This window comes from Manis javanica, chromosome 17 (assembly GCF_040802235.1).
Source record: "Manis javanica isolate MJ-LG chromosome 17, MJ_LKY, whole genome shotgun sequence".
Lineage (NCBI taxonomy): Eukaryota > Metazoa > Chordata > Mammalia > Pholidota > Manidae > Manis > Manis javanica.
The window spans coordinates 6445274-6463937 of NC_133172.1; the positions used below are offsets into that span (position 1 = coordinate 6445274).

The 18664-nt window shown below is 52.6% G+C and overlaps 3 protein-coding genes across 7 annotated transcripts in view; 2 read left to right on the forward strand and 1 right to left on the reverse strand.

Annotated features, from left to right (window-relative positions):
- The window catches only part of NUP62 (nucleoporin 62), a 37404-nt gene that overhangs the window by 11167 nt on the left and 7573 nt on the right, over nucleotides 1–18664 (forward strand). Inside the window, exon 1 of one of the 4 annotated variants that reach the window (XM_037005986.2) lies at nucleotides 6663–6734. The exons of 1 other annotated variant lie outside the window; for it this stretch is intronic. The gene's annotated coding sequence lies outside the window, so the exon portion shown is untranslated. 2 more of the 4 variants (XM_073226563.1, XM_017639805.3) reach the window with 2 other exon arrangements.
- ATF5 (activating transcription factor 5) lies at nucleotides 3112–7283 on the reverse strand. Its single transcript, XM_017639806.3, has 3 exons — nucleotides 7077–7283; nucleotides 5390–5686; nucleotides 3112–4445 (listed from the first exon to the last, which is right to left on the reverse strand). Exons 2-3 carry the CDS (start codon nucleotides 5565–5567, stop codon nucleotides 3790–3792), a joined length of 834 nt encoding a protein of 277 aa, XP_017495295.2. The 5' UTR covers nucleotides 5568–5686; nucleotides 7077–7283; the 3' UTR covers nucleotides 3112–3789.
- The window catches only part of IL4I1 (interleukin 4 induced 1), a 31575-nt gene continuing 19926 nt past the window's right edge, over nucleotides 7016–18664 (forward strand). The window contains exon 1 of one of the 2 annotated variants that reach the window (XM_037005981.2): nucleotides 7016–7152. The gene's annotated coding sequence lies outside the window, so the exon portion shown is untranslated. The remainder of the gene's footprint in view (nucleotides 7153–18664) is intronic. The other variant, XM_037005983.2, reaches the window with a different exon arrangement.

The following is an 18664-nucleotide window of genomic DNA, read 5'->3' on the forward strand; positions in this document are numbered from 1 at the left end:
AGCTTGGGTACATGTGCTGGGGGCCTGCAGGTGCAGAGTCAGTACCTGACTTTCCCAGACTCCACCCAGCATCTTGGCTGTGGTCCTGGGGGCTGAGGCCTGGAAGGAGCTCAGACCAGGTACAGGGACAGGACATCTAGGGCCACAGTTATGCAACATTGCCCATGGAGAGATGGGGGAATGGCGAGGGGTAGGGCTGTCCTCTCTCTCCCACAGACAGAATCAGAGAAAATGCTATATTCCAGGCAGAGGACTCAAGAAGACAGACTATGTGACAGGCCAAATAAGCCTCCAAAGGTGTCCTCGTTCTAAACCCTGTGAATATGTGTCCTAGCGTGGCAAAAGAGACTTTGTGGGTGAGATTATGTTAAGGATCTTGGGATGGAGAGATTCTCTAGGTGGAACCAAAATGTCATCACAAGTTTCTAAGAGGCAGAGGGGAGATCTTCCCAGAGGGGTAGAAGGATCCGTGACCACAGAGGAGATGGTAGTGATATAAGCCAGCAGAAACTGCAAGACCCAAGGGACAGCTTCACCCCAAGAAGGTTCGGAAGGAACCAACCCTGCTGACACCTTGGTTTTATCCCCATGAGACTCAGTTTGGATTTTTGGACTCTAGAACTTTATGAGAATACGTCTGTGCTCTTTTAAGCCTCTGTTTAAATTCAAAACCTGCTCCCTAGGGAGGCTCCATCTCCTTGACTTTTCCAACTTCTAGAGCCACAGCCCTTTCCTCTTGGCCCCTTCCTCCACCTTCAAAACCGAGGGTGTAGCGTCTTCTCTCTCCGACTCTGCTTTCATCTGCTTCTCTGTCCTGTGGCCTTTTCTGTGTTCAAATATCCCTCTGCTCCCCTTTTATAAGGATGCTTGTGGTTACATTTAGGGCCACCCGGAACACCGAGGATAAGCTACCCGACTCAAAATGCTTAATTTAATCACATGGGCAAAGTCCTTTGTGCTGTAGAAATAAACATTCACTGGTTTCAGGGATTAGGACCCGCATATTTTAGGGGGTCATTATTCAGCCTACCGCGGACGGTGAGTCAGACCGAGCAGCACCGTTCATGGCGGGGCACGGGCGCCACAAGGCGGTGGAATGCTGACAAGACAGTGCCACCAGGAGATGATAGGTTTGCTTTTCGCTCCACGTTGTGCTGCCTCTAGGGTCCTTCATTGCCACTCGTGACTTCCAGATGAGGAGCCTGGGCTCAGAGAGGCAAAGACACACCTATTCAAGGCCACCAAGTGCGGATGTGCAGGGCACTGTTTTTTCTCTTTTGGTATCGATATACAATTACATGGGCAATTACATGGTTACTAGATTCCCCCCATTATCAAGTCCCCTCCACCTACCCCATTACAGTCACTGTCCATCAGCGTAGTAAGATGCTATGGAGTCACTGCTTGTCTTCTCTGTGCAGGGCACTGTTTTAATCGGGAAAACCCTAAGATTTGCAGGCCAAGCAGAGGGAAGGCAAAAGTAGTTTTCCTGCATAGGGAGCGGTAAACAAGCCTAGATTGTGCCTGCTGGGAATTTGTGAGAAAGGCAAATTCCCATCCACTTCAAATCTCCCATCCAAGACTTGCTGAATCAGAAATTCTCAGACGTGGGGACTGTTAATCAGTTTCAAAAAACCATACTGGGTATTCTGATACACACTCAAGTTCAAGGACCACTGGGCTGAGTCACAGAACAAAATAAAAGGAACCTGGGTGCATAACCTCAGCAGGCAGGGCGGTCCTGCCCCACCTCCCAGCTTGAAAATTTACGTGAGAAAATCAGTCTTCTTAAAGCCTCTTTGGCCTTTGTTAAATCATATTAAACAAGATGTTTTAATATGCCCCTTGATTCTCTTATGAATTAAAAATTTTAGGTGTCTACCTCACACCCAGGATGGCTACTTTAAAAAAGGAGATGTTGGGAGATTGGTGCAAAATTGGAACCCTGGTACACGATAGATGGGAATATTTTATGGTGCAACTGCTATAGAAAAGTTTATTGCTTCCTCAAAAAATTACTTTATGACCCAGCAATTCCACTTCTGGATGAACCTTAAGGACTTGGAACAGTATCTCATTTAAGTGGAATCATACACTGGCTTTTTGTGACTGGCATATTTCACTTAACATAATATCCTCAAAGTTCATCCATGTTCTAGCATGTGGCAGAATTTCCTTCCTTTGTAAGACTGCATCATATTCCACCGTATGCCTATGCCCAGCCTCCCTGGCAGTTAGGAATACCCACGTAACATAGCTCTAGACAGAGATGAAGCAGAAATCAGAGTTAGCTAGGGAAGTTTTGACCTCTTCCTTTGAAGGCATATATAGTACCTGGAGCTATGGCTTCCATCTTGTGACCATAAGGGAAAGACCCAGAGAATCAGAGAGAACTCAGCCAGCAGCCTCCTCCTCTAGATTCGTGTGAGAAAAAGTAGCTTATATGTATGCCACCCATGGCCAGGTCTGCTGTAACTTGCAGCCCAGAGCACTTATAACCAATACACTTGGTCAAGTTACATAACATCTATCTTCCCAGCCAGAATATAGGTTCCATGGTGGCAGAAAACATGACTTGGTTCACCACTGTGTGCCCAGCCCTTCCCCTCCCAGCCAATGCCTGGCAGAGACAGTGGATGGAATGCATGGTTGAAGTTCTTCATCCAAAATCTAGTATCTCCCTTTTGTATTGACCAAATCATGCAAAGTACTTTAAATAGTGCTTGGCACGTGGTAAGCCCTCAACCAATAGATTTAGGGGACGATCTCTGCCAACGCTACCAGGCCCATCTTGCACTTACCTCCCAACTTCACCTGGGAGGTTTTCAACTGACAGTGGGTGGCTCCTCAGCACAGGGCACCCCCTAATTCTTACTGCAGCACCTGCTCTTGTTTTGGTGGTATCCTTTTTGGTGTGTGTGACAAGGACCACAAGGAGCCAGTGCCTTTGGTTAATCTTTCAATGTCTATGTAAGCAATAGGAGGGCTGAATCAATCAGCCCCGTCCTGGCCTTGACCATAAATATTATGCATTGTTTCTATTACTACCATTACTGTCTTTGGCCTAAGACTGCCATCTCCCCAATTTCTCTAAAAGACAAGACACACAGACCAGAAGAAGTTCTTCATTTTATTTCTGCTCACGACCTCCAAAAGGATCAGTCCCTGCCCCCCCTCACCTAGATGAGCCCCTGCCCCAACACCTTCACGAACGCTGATTTCCTCCCAGAGCTAAAATGAACACCCAGTCACCCCCTATGGCCATCCCCCACCCTGCCTGCTTCCCCAGCTCCCCGCATAGCCACCTGCTCTGTAAACTTGGCCACCTTTTGGCTGCCTGCCCAATAGCTCCCCAAGGCCACCTGGCTTGTTTCACTTATGTTGTTATACGGGTGCCATTCCTAAAACCCTCCCTGACCTAGTTCCCCGACAGCCCTCCTGTCCTCACTTGCCTAGTCATTCTGCGGAGCTTCCCGGCCGCACTTCCCTGCTCTGAGACCAGTCCGCAAGCTCGCCCGCTCCCTCAAGTCCCTGGGGCCTCCATCCCTCGATGTTACAAGTGAACTGTAGATGCTAAGGCCGAACATCCCACGAGGTTAGGGAGTGAGGAGGGCAGCGGACTCAGAAGTGGGCAAGAGGGGAGACGAGAGGCAGGCAGAGAAAGACAGGGGGTGTGTGAGAGAGAGAGAGGAGAAAGGAACGGAGAATTTTGGAAGGAAGGCGGAGGCGGGGGAATGATGGAGGGCCCCTCCCACCTCAGCCCCAGAAACCAGAGGGAGCCTCGGCCTGCTAGCTGCTGCGGGTCCTCTGGCTTCGCGCCTTGTACACTTCGATGAGCAGATCCTTGACGTACTGGATCTCCCGCTCCACCGACTCCGCCCTCTCCCTCAGCTCCCGGTTGCGCGCCTCCAGCCCCTGGCACTCGCCCTCCAGGGCCTCGCCCTCTGCCCGCTTCCTCTGGCGGTACCTCAGAGCCGCTGACTTGTTCTGGTCTCTCTTCTTTTGCTTGCGGTCCCCGCGGGTGGTGGCAGGATTGGGGTAGGGGGCTGGCCGAGAGGGCTGAGGTGGAGGAGGGGGCTGCTGGGGCGGGGGCAGGGGTGCCAACCCCGAGTCCCCCTGCCCGGCCTCGCTGCGGCAGTAAATGGCCAGCAAGTCAAGGGTATCCAGGGCAGGGGACTGGGGGAGGTCAAAGGAAGGGAGGGGGAGCGGGAGGGGAGGTGCCGGTGGCGGTGGCTGCGGCGGTGGAGAGGATGGTGGGAGGAGCGGGGCATCGAGGAAAAAGTCTTCCATCTGCTCCAGCTCCTTCTTGAGGAGGGAGGCCATGGCTTCCAGGTCAGGTGGGGGTGGGGAAGGTGGGGGGAGGGCACCTGGGGGCAAGGGGGCCTCTAGAGGGAGGAGGGCTGTAAAGTCGACCCGCTCAGTCATCCAATCAGAGAAGCCGTCACCTGGAGGATGGGAGGCGGACATAAGTCTCCTTGAGTTTGCAGTCCTCCACCACTCGGGTGCTCATTCCCATCTGCCTTATTCATCCCATTCATTGAGTAAAACCACCAACCAGCCAGTCAACCAACGGGTGAATCATGTTAACCAGTTTGCAGCCCAACAAACCTGCCAACCAACCAACCAGTCAAACATCTAACCAATTAACCAATCAACTAACCAGCCAACCAACCACACAACTAAATGAATCAATCAACCAATGAACCTATTAACTAACCACTCAGTTTAACAGTCAACCAACCAAGGACAAAAACAGCAGAACAGTCAACCAGCCATTTCAACCATTACGGCATCCTCTGTACTGATGACATCTGTGGTTTCTCTGATCTACTTGCATACTTATTCATAAAAGGCAAACTAGATCATACCTACACAACACATGCTGCCTCACCTGTACTCATTAAATACTGAAAACCCACTCTTCCCCAAGCATTTGGGATGCACTAATGAATAAATTAATTCCTGCCTCAGGGCTCTGCATTCACTGTTGCCTCCACCTGAGAAGCTCTTCCTGGGTCTGTTCATGGCTCATTTCTTCCCGTCCTTTGGGCATCAGCCAAAATGTTATCTACTTGGAGAGGGTTTTCCTGGCTACCCTCTCTAAACTGGGTCCCTTTGTCATTTTTTAGCTCAGCTCCTATGTGTTTTTCACTTATCCCAACACATCTTCATTTAATTTGTCTCATCTGTCTCCCCAGTAGAGTGTGAGTCCCAGGAGCACGCGGCCCATGTCAGTCTTGCTCCTAGCTGAAGTATCCCCATCACCTACGACAGTGCCTGGCATGTTATAGGCAATCAACATTTATCAAATGAATGAATGATTTCTTCTTCCTTCTCCCCTGCCGGCCCACACCCCAGCTCACCCCTCACAGTTCTCCACCTCCCTTACCTGCCAGAGGCTCTCCCCCCCCTGGAAGCCCGCCCTCCAGGGCTCCCCCAAGGACCTCAAAGGGACCCAGGGGGGCAGGGGCCAGGGGGAGTTTCCCATAGTCTACGAGCCAGCCCAGCCCGCTAGCTGGGAGCAGGGCCCTGTCCAGCTCCAGCCCCAGGGTCGCCAGGAGTGACATGGCTGCAGCACAGGCGCCGGGCACCGATGGCAGTGAAGGAGGCGGCACCAGCAGCAGGGAGGAGGCTCTGCAGGTTGCTCAGCTGGGCAGAGGCAGGCACCGAGGCGAAAGTGGAGGACCTACACGTGTGAGACAAAAGTGGGTGGGGTCAGGGGCCAGCCTCACCCACCTCCAAAGCCATAGGGAGACCAGCCCGCACCCCCGACGTCCCGGGAGTCCTCCCTCCACTTCCAACTGGGTTTGGGGCTACGCCTCGCCCTCTCAGAATTCTAAATCTAACCTTTCTTTTCCCAAATCTCTGAGTCCCACCCAGTCCCAAGGGAATTCTCTTCAAGCCAGATTTACTTCTCTTCCAATTCCCCAAACCCCAATCCTTCCAATGGTCTTTTAGGGGAATTTCCTTAAATCCTTCCCACCCATCCCATAATATTCCCATTCATTAAAAACAAAACAAAACACCTCAGTCCCAAGGAAATTTTCTCCCACCCACGCCATTTCCTCTAAAATGAAACCCGTCCCTGGGTTGCATCTTAAATCAGTTCCCAAGACAATTCTCCCTTCCCCGCCCCTTCAACTACTAGCCACTCAAATTCCACTCTCCCGTTTAAAAAAATTTTTTTTCTCCAGTTTGAAATTTGCGGTGACCCCACCCCACCCCCGTCTCTCCAAGTCCCGCCCCTCACTGTTTACCTCAGCTCCACCCCTAGTCTATGATTCCCCAGAGGCCCCACCTTTCTTTGATTGAAACCCCACCCCTCAGCGAGCGGTTCGCTTAGCACCGCCCCTTCCCACAAGGGATCCCCACCCCACCCCTAAGCCCCACCCTCCGCGATGACTGATTCTAGCTCCTCCCTCTTCTCAAAGGTTGCTTCTAAGCCCCGCCTTCCACCCTGTCAGTCTACACCAGCCCCGGCCCCAGCAGATGCTTGAATGAAGGGGAGGGAAGCTGTGCTGGGCTCCTGAAGAAGACGCAGCCGGAAGAGTGGAGGGAGTCAGCAGAGAACCACTCCGCGCCCCCGACCCTTCCACACGCGGATCTCTCGTTGAGGGCCAAAGCGCATGCTCCGTCGCCGGCGCGGTGCAGTAGTTCTCGTGCTTCTGGGGGTGAGTACGCATGTGCGGCTTCTTACAGCCCGCCCGTCACATCACACATAAATACGTACTCAGGTGAGCCGATGCGCCCTAGTAGCCACGCGTGGTCAGAATCGTTCAGGGCGGGGGGGTGGGAGGAAACACCCCCCCCCCTCCTGTGGGCTAGTGCGCCGGCGCAACCGCACACGGTCAGTCTTTAAGCTCTTAACGCACTCTTCCCCGCCCACCCCTCCCCCACAGCCTGCTGAGTGCGCATGGTCGGTCGCGCGCCCCCCGGGCCGTCTTCCCTCTTCTGCGCCTGCGCGACCGTGATTCCTCACTCTCGACTACTGCCTTCCCCAGACCTAGTAGACAGGGCCGTGCGCTTCGAAAGGGCGGGAAAGGCGGTTGGAGAGGGAGAGGTGAGCGGTTACTCACTCCATGGCTGTGGAAAGGAGAGGCGGCGGCGGCCTGAACTGAAGAAAGAAGGCGAGAGCGGGAGAGCGCAGGCGTGGTGAGCGCAGAGACGGGCCGGGGACACGGAGGGGTGGCAGCTACAGAGCCATGGTCGGGGCTTCGCGGGCGCAGGCGGCAGCGCGGTAACGTGAGGAGAGAGTGTGATCTGAGGATGGGGAGTGAGGTGGCCCCGGGGGCTGGGGACATATATATCGGGCGCGGCGCGGCCTGCCCGGATCCTTCCGCGCCCCGCCCCGGGTGGCGCCAACCGGGAGGCGGGCCCGGCCCCCTCCTCCCCGAGATCCTGCGCCCCCATCTTGCCGGCCTCGGGAGTCCGGCGCCTCCTGCCTCTGACCCGGAGCTCCAGCACCCCCCTCCCGCCGACCCCGGGCTTCCGGCCCTCCCCTCCTCTGGCTCGGGTCCGGTCTCCCCGCGCACTCGTTCTGGGAATTCGGTCCCTCCTCCCTGAGACCCGCCCCAGTTCGTTTCTCGTTACCTTTCCTCTGCCTCCCGAATTTCCGGCCCGCCACGCTCGTCTCTGCCGTCCCTGTCTGAGAACCCTTTTTGTGGGTTAGTCTGGCGTGAGTCAGTCACACCCCTGTCTTCTCAAATCACAAGCCTATGAGGGAGGCCTTGGGCAAATAAGTTTTGTGGCCTCGCAGATAGGGTACTATCTGTAAAATGAGGATGAACACCTCTACCTGGTGGGTGGTTTGTGAGTCGAGAAAGTGGATGACTGAAATCCCGAGTCCGGCTCATATATGCCAATTCAATGTATTTTATTATTAACAATTATTAGTAGGGACGCCCTCTCACCCCTTCTTCCCTCCTTGGCAAGACCCCCAGACACAGGACCAACAGCTGCTAATAGGTCATTTTCGTGTCTCCACTCTTCCAAGGGGTCAATTTCCAGCCGTCCTCACCCTCAGCCCCACCCCTGTGCAGGGGTGCAGGGAACTGCATCATCGCCACACTCTCTTTTCTCCATCCCCTGCCCACCTCCCCACAGGCCTTATCCTTAGTTCTCCTTTGAGGCCATTTGGTTCATTTTTCAGCCTCTCACCCTGACTTCCTTTCAGAGGGTCCTTCATCTCATTTTCCCCACACTGGGTCAGTCTTCCAGTCCTGCCCCAAATAGGGAGATTTACACTTCCATTTACTGAAAGACAGGGAGCTTCCTGGCCACCCTTCCCTGTGCAATGGGCCCTACGCCACCTCAAGTGGATGTAGGTCATTCCCCTGCTGCAGAAACCCTTCCCTTTTCCACCCTGCATTCTGAGGACGTTATGCCTGGTGTCCAACCTTATCACTTGTGTTGATTATGAAACTGAATGGAGATCTAAAGAAGTTAGGGGAACCTTGATCTTGAGAGTTATCTGGCAGTGAAGATACACAGGCTTCTGTTGCACGCAGGAAGTCCTTCTTGGGATCTGACCACCTTCCCTCAGAGCACTTACTACTAGTTCCACATTCTGTTAGTGTCTGGGCACTTACCCTATAGGGGCTACAGTGTTACCTAGGCAGCGTAGAGTAGCCAAGAGCACAGACTCTGGAGCCGAGGTGGGTTCAAACCCTGACTGCACCCCACTCTGTAGCTTACTGACAGTTTCTCTTTTTCCCTGTGCCTCAGTTTCCATTAAAGTATCAGAATAAATCATGGGGTTTAGTTAATAGAAATGTACCACTGTACGTGGCCATTTAGTAGTACCTGCTTCTTAGTCCTGTTAGGAGGATTAAATGAGTTAATGCAGACCAAGCACTTATACCAGTGCCTACATAAACACAGTAGGTGCTACATAAGGATTTTTGTTACTATTGAGGTGGATAAGTTTTATCTCCATGGCTAAGCAGCAAGTGCTTTAAAAGGTCCTCCACCTTTTAAGTGAAACTTACGGGCCAGCCTCCTTGTGCTTGCTGGTGTAGCTTTCTGAGTGATAGGGGGTGGGCCAGGCAGACTTCTGAGGGGCCAGTCACCCCCAGAGAATGAGTCTTCTCATGAAAAGACCTAGGTTATTTACGGGGATTAGGTATTTTTCTTCAAGTAAGCTTTTAATTTTGGAATGATTTTAGATTTACAGGAGGGTTGCAGAGACGGTAGAGTCTCCTTGTACCCCTTATCCAGTTCCCACATTGTTGGTATCTGGTTACTGTGATGCATTTGTTACAATTAAGGAACCAACGGCGCTGGTACATTTCTGTGAACTGAATTCCACACTTATCCCATGTCACCACTTGTCCTTTGTGACCTTGACACTTTTTGAAGAGTGCTGGTTGGGATTCTATGAAGTGTCCCTCAGTTTGGATTTGACTCATATTTTTTAATAACTGGAGGTGACTTCTGTCAGTATGGGAATCATGGTGCCGACTGTGTGTGCTGTGTGCTGAGAAGATACTGAGGTGGGCACTCTGGTCCCCCATATCAGCACTTGTCTTTTTTCTTTAGCTGTTGGATCCCACTCAGGTCAGCTCTGGTGCCAACTGACCCACCCAAATAACTTGACTCATTGCCGCTGAGTGGATGCCAGTGCACACACTTAGTTACCAAGCCTTTCCCCAAAGCGTTCTAGTTTACGTCGGTGGGTCATCAGCGGCTGCCTGTGAGCCTAGGGGTTGGTATCTTGAGCCCTGTCCTATTCCCACCTCTGACCCAGACCCATGGTGCCTCCAGGACTCAACACTATGGCCTGCGCAGCTTGCAAAGCCTTGGCAGGGTCCAGGTACCCTGAACTGGGGCTGGGAGCATGGGTGGGGCTGCTGGGGACTCTTTTTCAGTGCGGAGGACTCAGGCTTGGGGAGTGAGGTGGCCGTTGCAGGCAGGTTGCATCACCCTGGCTCTTTGATGAGGAGGGGGAGTACGGGGATTCTCTGGGGGCTGGTGCACCTGGCAGCGGTTGCTGGTTAGCAGAGCCCTGGAGCCCAGGATCTGGGAGAGGCCCCAGCACAGCAAGGGAGGGGACGCGGGGTGGGGAGAGCATCTGCCTGTGTAGGACCCTGGGAACCCGAGCCTCCATGCCAAGAACAGGCCTCAGATCACAGAGGCTAACCCACTTGTCTTGCAAGGGGCAGGACCAAAGCCCCAAAAAGTCAAAGGGCCTATGCACAATCACACTGCTAGTTAGAGCCTAGGCCTCCACAATACTGCATGGCTTCCAGTGTCCTACAGACCTAAGGAGAGACTGTCTTTTCTAAGATCCGTGGGGTCCCTGACCTCCCATCCAGGACATAGGCTGCTGAGAGGCCACCAAGCCTGGACCTTCACCTCAGGTTTACTGCTGCTCACAGTTGCCAAATTCTATTGATTCTGACCTGCCCTCACCTTCCTCTCCTGCCCTAGAGGAGGCCCTCCTCACCTGTACTATTGCAGCAACCCCTCACTGGTTTCTCAATCAAGGGAACAGCCTAGTGTGATGGAAAAGGCACTGAGTTTGCATCAGATGGACCCAGGTTCCAATTCTTAGTTCGCACTACTTAGGTCTGGCCGGGGATGCATACAAGGTCCTTACTCTGCCGGAGCCTCAGCTTCCTTTTGCAAAGTGGGTCAGATTGTGGACTCCGGAGATGACCTGCTGAGTTCACATCCCAGCTCCAACATTTCTGTGACTCTCAGCAAGTGGCGCCCTCTGTGACCCAGCTTCCTAATCCATAAAACAGGGATAAGAGGAATCACTTATTAGGGTTGTTGTGAGGAAACAGGTGTGAATGTAGAATCCCTGGAGCTGGTTTGGAGGCACCTGCGAGCATTCATTATTCTCAGGCCTGGGTGTTGGGAGGGTGATGTGAAATGGTGCAGGTGAAGTGCAGCACTTAGCTAGGAGTTCACCGTCTCTGTATGTTTTTCTTCCTCTTCCCACCCGCTTTGTGCTTTCATAGTTGCTGCATAGATGTCTGTGTATGTGGCTGTATCCCCCGTACTCACAGGGCATGGGTGGGATCCTCATTCCCAGAACCCATCCCCACAGCCCCCAGCCCTGGTGCTACTGCCTTAGTTCATTTTTGCATGACTTGCTCATGCACAGAGACTGGGGAATTCGATACTGTGATCCCTGAAGAGGCAGTAGGGCACATATCTGGGTCATGCAGGCCAGGGGGCAGAGGGGTTGGAGGTGGGCGTCCTGGCAAACAAGAGCGAGAAGGCCAAGGCCAGCACAGTTGGGGAAAGGGCAGTGCAGGGGCTGGGCACCCAGAGCACAGGTCTGCCACGTGGCCCAGCAGCTCAGAGTCCACAGAGCCCCTTCCCTGGCCTTGCTCTTGTCACATCTCTTCCCTCCAGAGCTCTCCACATCCACGCTGCTGGCTAGGCATCCTCAAGGTCGTCCGTCTTCCATACTTGTTTGCTGTGGCTGCTGTAACACTACCACATTAGTGACTTAACACAACATACACTTGTTCCCTGTCGTTTCTGAAGACCAGAAGTCTCTAGAGTATGGCCACGGAGCTGTGTTCCTTGTAGAGGTGCTGGGGGAGTCTGATTCCTTGCCTTTTCCAGCTTTTAAGGCTGCCCGCATTCCTCAACTCAGGGTCCTTTCCCCGCATCACTCCAGTCTCCGCCTCCACTGTCACGTCCCCTGTTCCCACTCTGATCTCCTGCCTCCCTCTTATAAAGACCCTTGGGAACATTGGGGCCTACTCAGATCCCAGGATGATGTATCCATCACAGGACCCTTAATTTAATCACATCTGTAGAGTCCCTTTTGCCACGTAGGGTAACATATTCACAGGTTCTGAAACTAGGATGCAGACATCTTTGGGAGCTGTTATCCAGCCCTTCACACCTCCCTCTCAGAGCCTCAGTTTTCCCAGCTAGGAAGTGAAGGGTAGGGCCAGCCCTGGGGAGTCTCTTCCCTGTGCCCGCAGGGAATGGCTATAGGAAAAGGACAGGCAAGCCTGAAGGTAACTGAAGACACGGTGTCCCAGAGCTCAGGACACTATCATTTACTGCCGTGTGACCGCCAGCAAGATACCACGTGCCCCCGTGTGCCACAGTGGCCTCATCAGTAAAGTGGGGGACAATAGCAGAAGGCCGTGGTGAGGACTGGAGAGATAATACTGAAAATGCCTAGAATAGGGCCTGGCTCAGCAATAAGACATCTCCGCAAACCCACAGGTCCAGTGTCAGGCAGGCTAACGAAGCCCCTGGTTCACCAGGCATAGGTACTACTAAGGTGACCCAAGCTGCCGGGCAGCGGTGCTGGCCTGGCAGGGCAGAGATGCTTGTTTCACAGAAGTTGTAAATCCATATTTTTCTGCAAGATCCAAGTTTTAAAAGGTTGGTGAGTGATTCAGAGAAACCCCGACAAACCATGAGTGGCTGCAGGCCCTCCCTGACCTTTGTATTCAATAATCCCCACCACCCCAACATGTGATCCTCTCTCCACTCAGCAGAGAACAAAAGGGACCGAGCTCAGACTCAGGTCAGACCCAGCACAGTCCCATGTGGACAGCAGAATGGAAGGTTGTAGAGGATTGTCTGTGAGGGTCGGGTGCCTGCTGAAGGGGGCTGATGTCTTACTGTGCCATCTGTGCCCCCGGCCAGAGGCCTCCAGGAACACGTGAGGCTGGAAACCTGGGTTTTGTGCCTGCTGCAGCTAGAGAGGCCATCCACCACGGGCCCTGGGCCTCTCAGTAAGGCGGTGTTAGGGAGAACTTAGGGAGCTGGGTTGGATTAGGTGACTCCAGAAAAGGCTCAAGGAAGCAGGGCTTTGGTCTGGATGGGATGCTGGCAGGAAGCAGGGGCAAGTCCGCCCAGACAGAGGTGGAGGGTGAGCAGAGCTCATGAACTGTAGTTAGTTGAACAGCTGCCAGCTCTGAGCCAGGAGAGGGGTGTTTGGTCCTTTTCATGCTTTTTTTGTCTGTGTTAACATGTGACCTGAGAGTACCGTGCCTGGTGTTGGCACTCTGAACTTGTTTCTGTCCCACGGGAGAGCACCAGGGCTGGCTGTCAGGGCTGCTGTCTCTTTCTCAGTGCAAACATGCTCAATTCTACCTCATGGGGAAGAGAAGTGGAGATCCCCTGCCGTGGAGTGGGCCACGCACGCACGGCTCCCACTGGGTCGCCTGGGCAGAGAGGAAAGTAGCAGGGCCTGGACACAGCATAGTCCAGGGATGGCCAGGCATAGTGGGAGCTGACAGGAGCCAAAGAGAGAAAGACTGAGGCAGGGAACCACAGCAGGAAATGGCCCAGGTGTCCCCCACAGCTGTGTGGGGACTGCCTCACGGATGGCAGTGAGGGCCAGCAGCCTGCGGAGCCCTCCACCTCAGCCCCGTTAGGTCAAGAGCCCTTTGCCTTCTGCCTGCCAGGAGTTTAGCCTGCAGCTCGCGGAGGCAGGCAACACTGAATTAGATTCGAGAGGGAAACCTAAACTCATCTGGAAGGCGATGGAGGCGCCTGTGTGTCATTAGAGAGTGAGTGGGACACACATGATGGGGGGTTGGGTCACATCTGAGAGGCCAGTGAGCAGTTAGCAGCTCATCCATAGGGCCAGACAGCCTGGCTCAGTCCTCACTACCTCTATGACTGGGTAAGTACTGAGGTTTGCTCATCTGTAAAGTGGAGCCATTAATAGTTCCCACCTTTTAGGCCAAGAGTCGTGCAGGTAAAGCACTGCAAACAGGGCCTGGCATGTAACAAGAAACGGTAGCGTGGTGCTGGATAGCCAGGGGCAGGTCTGGGCTGTGGTTGTTTCTAGTTCTCAGACTCAAAGCCACACTTTTCCGACCTCTGATGGCTTTCTACTGGCTCCCAGAGAAACCATCTCCGTGGCAGATGTCTCTACCACAACCTGTCCTGGACAGGCTCCCTCCAGCACTAACGTCTGCCTCTCCTCTGGGACACTGGAGCTGATAACAGGAGTGGGGCTGGGAGGGAGCACAGGTGTGTATGGTTCTATCTACACACATCCCCATGTCTGCCTGCTACGCTCTTTATTTAGAGTCCTTCAGCCCCTCTCCAAATCTTGATGTTATATCCACATCCTCATCAACCCTTGTTATTGTCCATCCTTTTTTATTACTGCCATCTTGTGGATGTGACCTAATGTCTCACTGTGGTTTTGATTCACATTTCGCCATGGCTAATGACACTTTAACACCATTCCTCAAGGCAGCAGGCCCTTTTCTGTCTGAGCTTTTGCCTGGAACAAGATATCAATCTAACCCCATCCTACCCTAACTCTCCTCCACATCTTTAAAAACCAGGCTTAAATCTCTTCTCCAAGAGGGTTTCCCTGACCTTTCCTTCATCCATCCCCTAGGTAACTAATCACAGCCTCCCTGGGCTGCCAGTAGGGTCTAAGCAAAGCTCTTTCAGTGTGTTCACTATGTCATCCTATAATTAATTTCTTTGTCTGTCACCCTCAGTAAACTCGAAATTATTTGAGGACAAAGGACCTTGTCTTGTTCATCCTGAGTTTGACATTTATGTTGACATTGGACAAGTTGTTACCTCACTCTAAAAGGGAAATGCTAACAGTAACCACCTCACGGTGGGAGTTGGTGCACAAGAAACATTTAGATGGTACCTGGTACAAAGCAACCCTGGGATCCATTTAGAGAAGGACTGAGGTATTAATTGTACAGCTGAAATTTAAATGTTAACAATGCAGTTAGGTGGAGAAAAAGGTCTTTCAGTACAAGAGAAAGAAACAGTTCTTGACACAAAAGGTAGAGGGCCAGGCACCAGAGTACTCCTCCATCTCCTCAGTCCCACAGTTTTATATTAGAGTGGTTATTCTAAAATCTTCCTTAAAATCTACACTTCTGGTTGTTTTCTTTCTGACTTCTTTTCCACACCCGTCTTACCTGATTTGTGGTCCCCTTGGGAAAATTGCTGTTTGTCCCTGATCTCCCTTGGGTGCAGTTCTGGGCCGCAGGAGCAGGAAGGAGACTAATTGCTAATTACCCATGAAGTGACTGCCTCCTCGTAGAGAGAGTATTTTCAGAGGAAGGAGAAGGTTAGGAACCAGTGAGTCCAAGAAGCATCTAGGTACCAGCTTGAGGCAACCAGGAGGAGCAGGCAGCCATCACAGGATGTGGGTGCCTCGGCCAAGTCAGCTCGCTCCGTAAGCCTGTGTCCTCTGTCCAGTGAGGATAGTGAACCTGCTTAAAACGTTTACTAAGATACAGTAAGTGGAGAAGGAACAGTGTGTCTGGCATGCAACCGTTTGTGTGCACCTTGTACATTTGCTTAATGCATCAAAAACTCTGGAAACAGGTATAAGAAACCTACCAGCTTAACTGCAGGGAAGAGAGCTGGTGGCTGTTGGAGACGGGAAGGACAGCGACCACAGATCTCTTTTGTACCTTTGAACATAGAACCATGTGAACAAACTACCTATTCAAAAAAAATTTTTTTTTTAATTTTTATAATAGCCACCACTATGTCATTGAGTAGGTCGAGAAATGGTACACATGTGACAAAGCTTCTTTGGAAATTAGCAGTGACATTTAGGGACCTGTTCGCTCATTCGTGTGACTTGCAGAACAGGCACTGCACCGAGGCTTTTCACGGTCCCTCTCTCTCAAGAGCAGACAGACATCTCCTGTTTGCGCAGGTCACTCATACTTAACGTAGGCCTTAAGTGTGCCTGTCCTCAGGGAGGAGCAGGCTGGAGGAAATTAGGACCAGAATCCCAGGCGGCCTAAAGCGGCGAGAGAGGGCAGTTGAAAACAGGCAGGCATCTCTGTCCCACTCGCCCTGCTGGGGACACCTTGTACTGTGAAGAGAGATGGCTTTTAGACAGCAGTGAGCGCTTGCCAGTTGCAAACGGAGTGCCGCACTAACAACACAGGTGCAGGCCCGTGCCTGGCTGATGGGGCCAGTGGCAGAGGCCCTCTTGGTCTTTGACTTTACCCCTTTTCTCTCCTCCCACTTCCTCTGTTTCCCTTGCTTCTCCCCTCCTGTATTTCTCAGCCAGTGGGAAAAACTAATTCCTTAGGAAGCTCCCCGGCTTCCCATGCGCTGTGTGTGCTTGGCAGCGCCACCAGGTGGCTGTGGGCTGAATGTCAGGAGCACCTGGTCCTGTCACTCCCTGGCACTTGCATTAAGAAGTTAACATTTGCTGGGCTGCGAGGATACAGCAGGCACCATGCTAAGCGCCTGGCACAGATCACACCATTTTTATCTTCACAAAGACCATGTGATTCACAAGCTACAATCCCCATTTCCAGGTGAGGAATTTAAATCATGGGGTTTGAACTTACAATCTTAGATCCCAGGGCTAGGAGTGGGAGTGGGGGACTCAGGCAGACAGCTACAGTGCTGGCTCTTCTTAACTGGGCCGTGTCTTGCCAGGCAACTGACAGAAAAGAATGGTTAGAGGTCCCTGCCCTCAGCACATAGAAGCCCACAGTCTGGACTTACAGTGGCAGCACTGGGCCTGCTGCCCACAGCCCTCTCCAGGCCCATCAGTGGACTAGAAGACTGGATTCATATTCCTCAGCTTTATCGAGGAGCTCTGGGGAACAGAGCCCTTTGGCTAGACTCATTGCTGTCCCAAGTGAAATAGAATTTCTGTCATAAAAGGAGGGGGGAGTAAGTGGGGGAGCAGCTCCTGAACCCTGGGATGAGCCCCGTTGTGGAAGGGTCACTCATGCTTCTGAGGTGAGATTATGAGGGCAGTGGGGGCTCCGGAAGGGGCCAGCATCGTGGCTTTGTCTGCCGGCAGTCTGCCTCTGTGACCTGGCCCCCTCCTGCTCCCACAACTTACCCTGGGATCTTAGATTCCAAGCTCAAGCCCCACAGCCTGGCTCTCCAGCAACAGTGTACAGAAGCAGGCCTGTGTGTATGTCGCCCCTTCAGTAGCATGTCTGCCCAGAGAACCCCACTCATCTTTGAGACTTAATTCTGATCTCTTCTTCTCTGTCCCAGGCAGAACTTAGAACTTGTACCCAAATAGATCTGTTTCCATCCTGGGACTAGTGTGACCTTAGAGAAGTCACGTCACCTTGCTGAGCCTGTTGCCCATCCATTTTGCTGTTACCCAGTGCTCTGGCTCAGTGCTGGTCTGCTAGGCAGTGCTCAGTAAATGGTAGTTGTTAGTCATCAGTCAGTCAGTCACAATTATTTAGTGAGTGCCTGCTGCATGCCAGACACTGTTGTAAGCTGTGGCTACAGCAGAAACACAGGGAAATACTGCCCCGTGGGGCTGACACCATCACATCACCAGTCGCCCCTGGGGAGGTCAGATTTTTCAGAATCACAGCTCACAGTTCTTTTCCCCTGGCTCTGCAGCTGCGGGGGCCCAGCAACTGCGGCACCCTCCTGCCCCGACCCGTTGTACAGAGGCGGACCTGGCCTGGCCCAGACCCATCGCCTCTGTCACCAGCCACTTTCTCAACCCCAACTCTAGGGTGGGTTCCCCATCCAGTTATCTAGATTTAGGCTGTCCTGTTCTTTCTCCCCCACCTTGTATTGGTTTCCTATTGCTATTGTAACAAATTATGGCAAATTTACTGGCTTAAAACAACTGACATTTATCCTCCCCGTAAGTTAGAAGTCCAAAATGGATCTCTTGGGCTTCATTCCTACTGGCGACTCTGGGGGAGAATCCATCTGTTGCCTTTTCCAGCTTCCAGAGGCCCCGTGCATTCCTTGGCTTATGACCCCTTCCTCCACCCTCACAGCTGGCTGCCCATTGTCTCTCAGCTTTCTTCTGCGATCACACCTCCCTCTTCTGCCTCCCTATTGCACTTAAGGATCCTCGTCATGACATTTAGGGTCCATGCAGATAATTGAGGATAATCTCCCCATCTTGATCTCCCCTCACAGCCGCAAAGTTCCTTTTGTCATGGAAGGTTGCATATGCACAGGTTCCCGGGCTGGGGCTTGGACATGTGTGGGAGCCATTCTGTCTGCCATACACAGCCCCCTCATATCCTCCTTAATCCCCCCTTTCCTCTTGGTCCAAGGCTGAGGTCTCCCCATATTCATTCCCAAACACCCCTGTTCTGGATACCTAAGGGAAGGAGAGGAATAGGGGAAGGGAGAGTCCAAGGCTCAAAAACAAGGGCCCCTCCCCTCAGCCATGCTGGCCTCCTGCTGCCATGGCCCCACCCCAATTCTCTGCTAGCTTCTCCCTCTGTCTCCAGGGCACCTCGGTTACCCCGACCCCTGTGCTGATGCTCCAGCCCTGCTGTCTTCTCTCCATAGCATTCGGCCCCTTCTAGCACACTGCGTAATTTCTCTGATGTTTGTTGTTTTCCTGACTGCCACCCCTGCTGGAATATAAGCTCCATGTACACAACCCCATGAGAGCAGGGATTCCCTGTCTCTTTCACAGCCATATTCTAGGACCTTGAACGGTGCCTGTATGTGGCAGGTGCTCAGAAGTATATGTATGAGTGAACATGGTACTGCAAAGAATTTTACTCTGACTGTCTCCCCGGGCAGTGGGCCTTTTTTCTCTCTCTGTGTTTTCATCACTATACAAAGAGCAGAGCTGAGTAAATAAGTTAGAAGATAAAGTTAAGATGAGGAGTGGCAAAGGAACTGGAGATGGAGGTAAGGTTAACAGACCTGAGTGAAGTTGGCTGTGGCAGCAGAGAACCGAGGTCCTCAAAGCGGGGGGCTGGGA

Excerpts from the sequence above, each read along its gene's own strand:
- ATF5 (XM_017639806.3), bottom strand. The coding sequence starts at position 5,567 with ATGTCACTCCTGGCGACCCTGGGGCTGGAGCTGGACAGGGCCCTGCTC. Across the intron at positions 4,446-5,389 it reads GGGGGGAGAGCCTCTGGCAG|GTGACGGCTTCTCTGATTGG; the intron begins GTAAGGGAGGTG and ends CCCATCCTCCAG.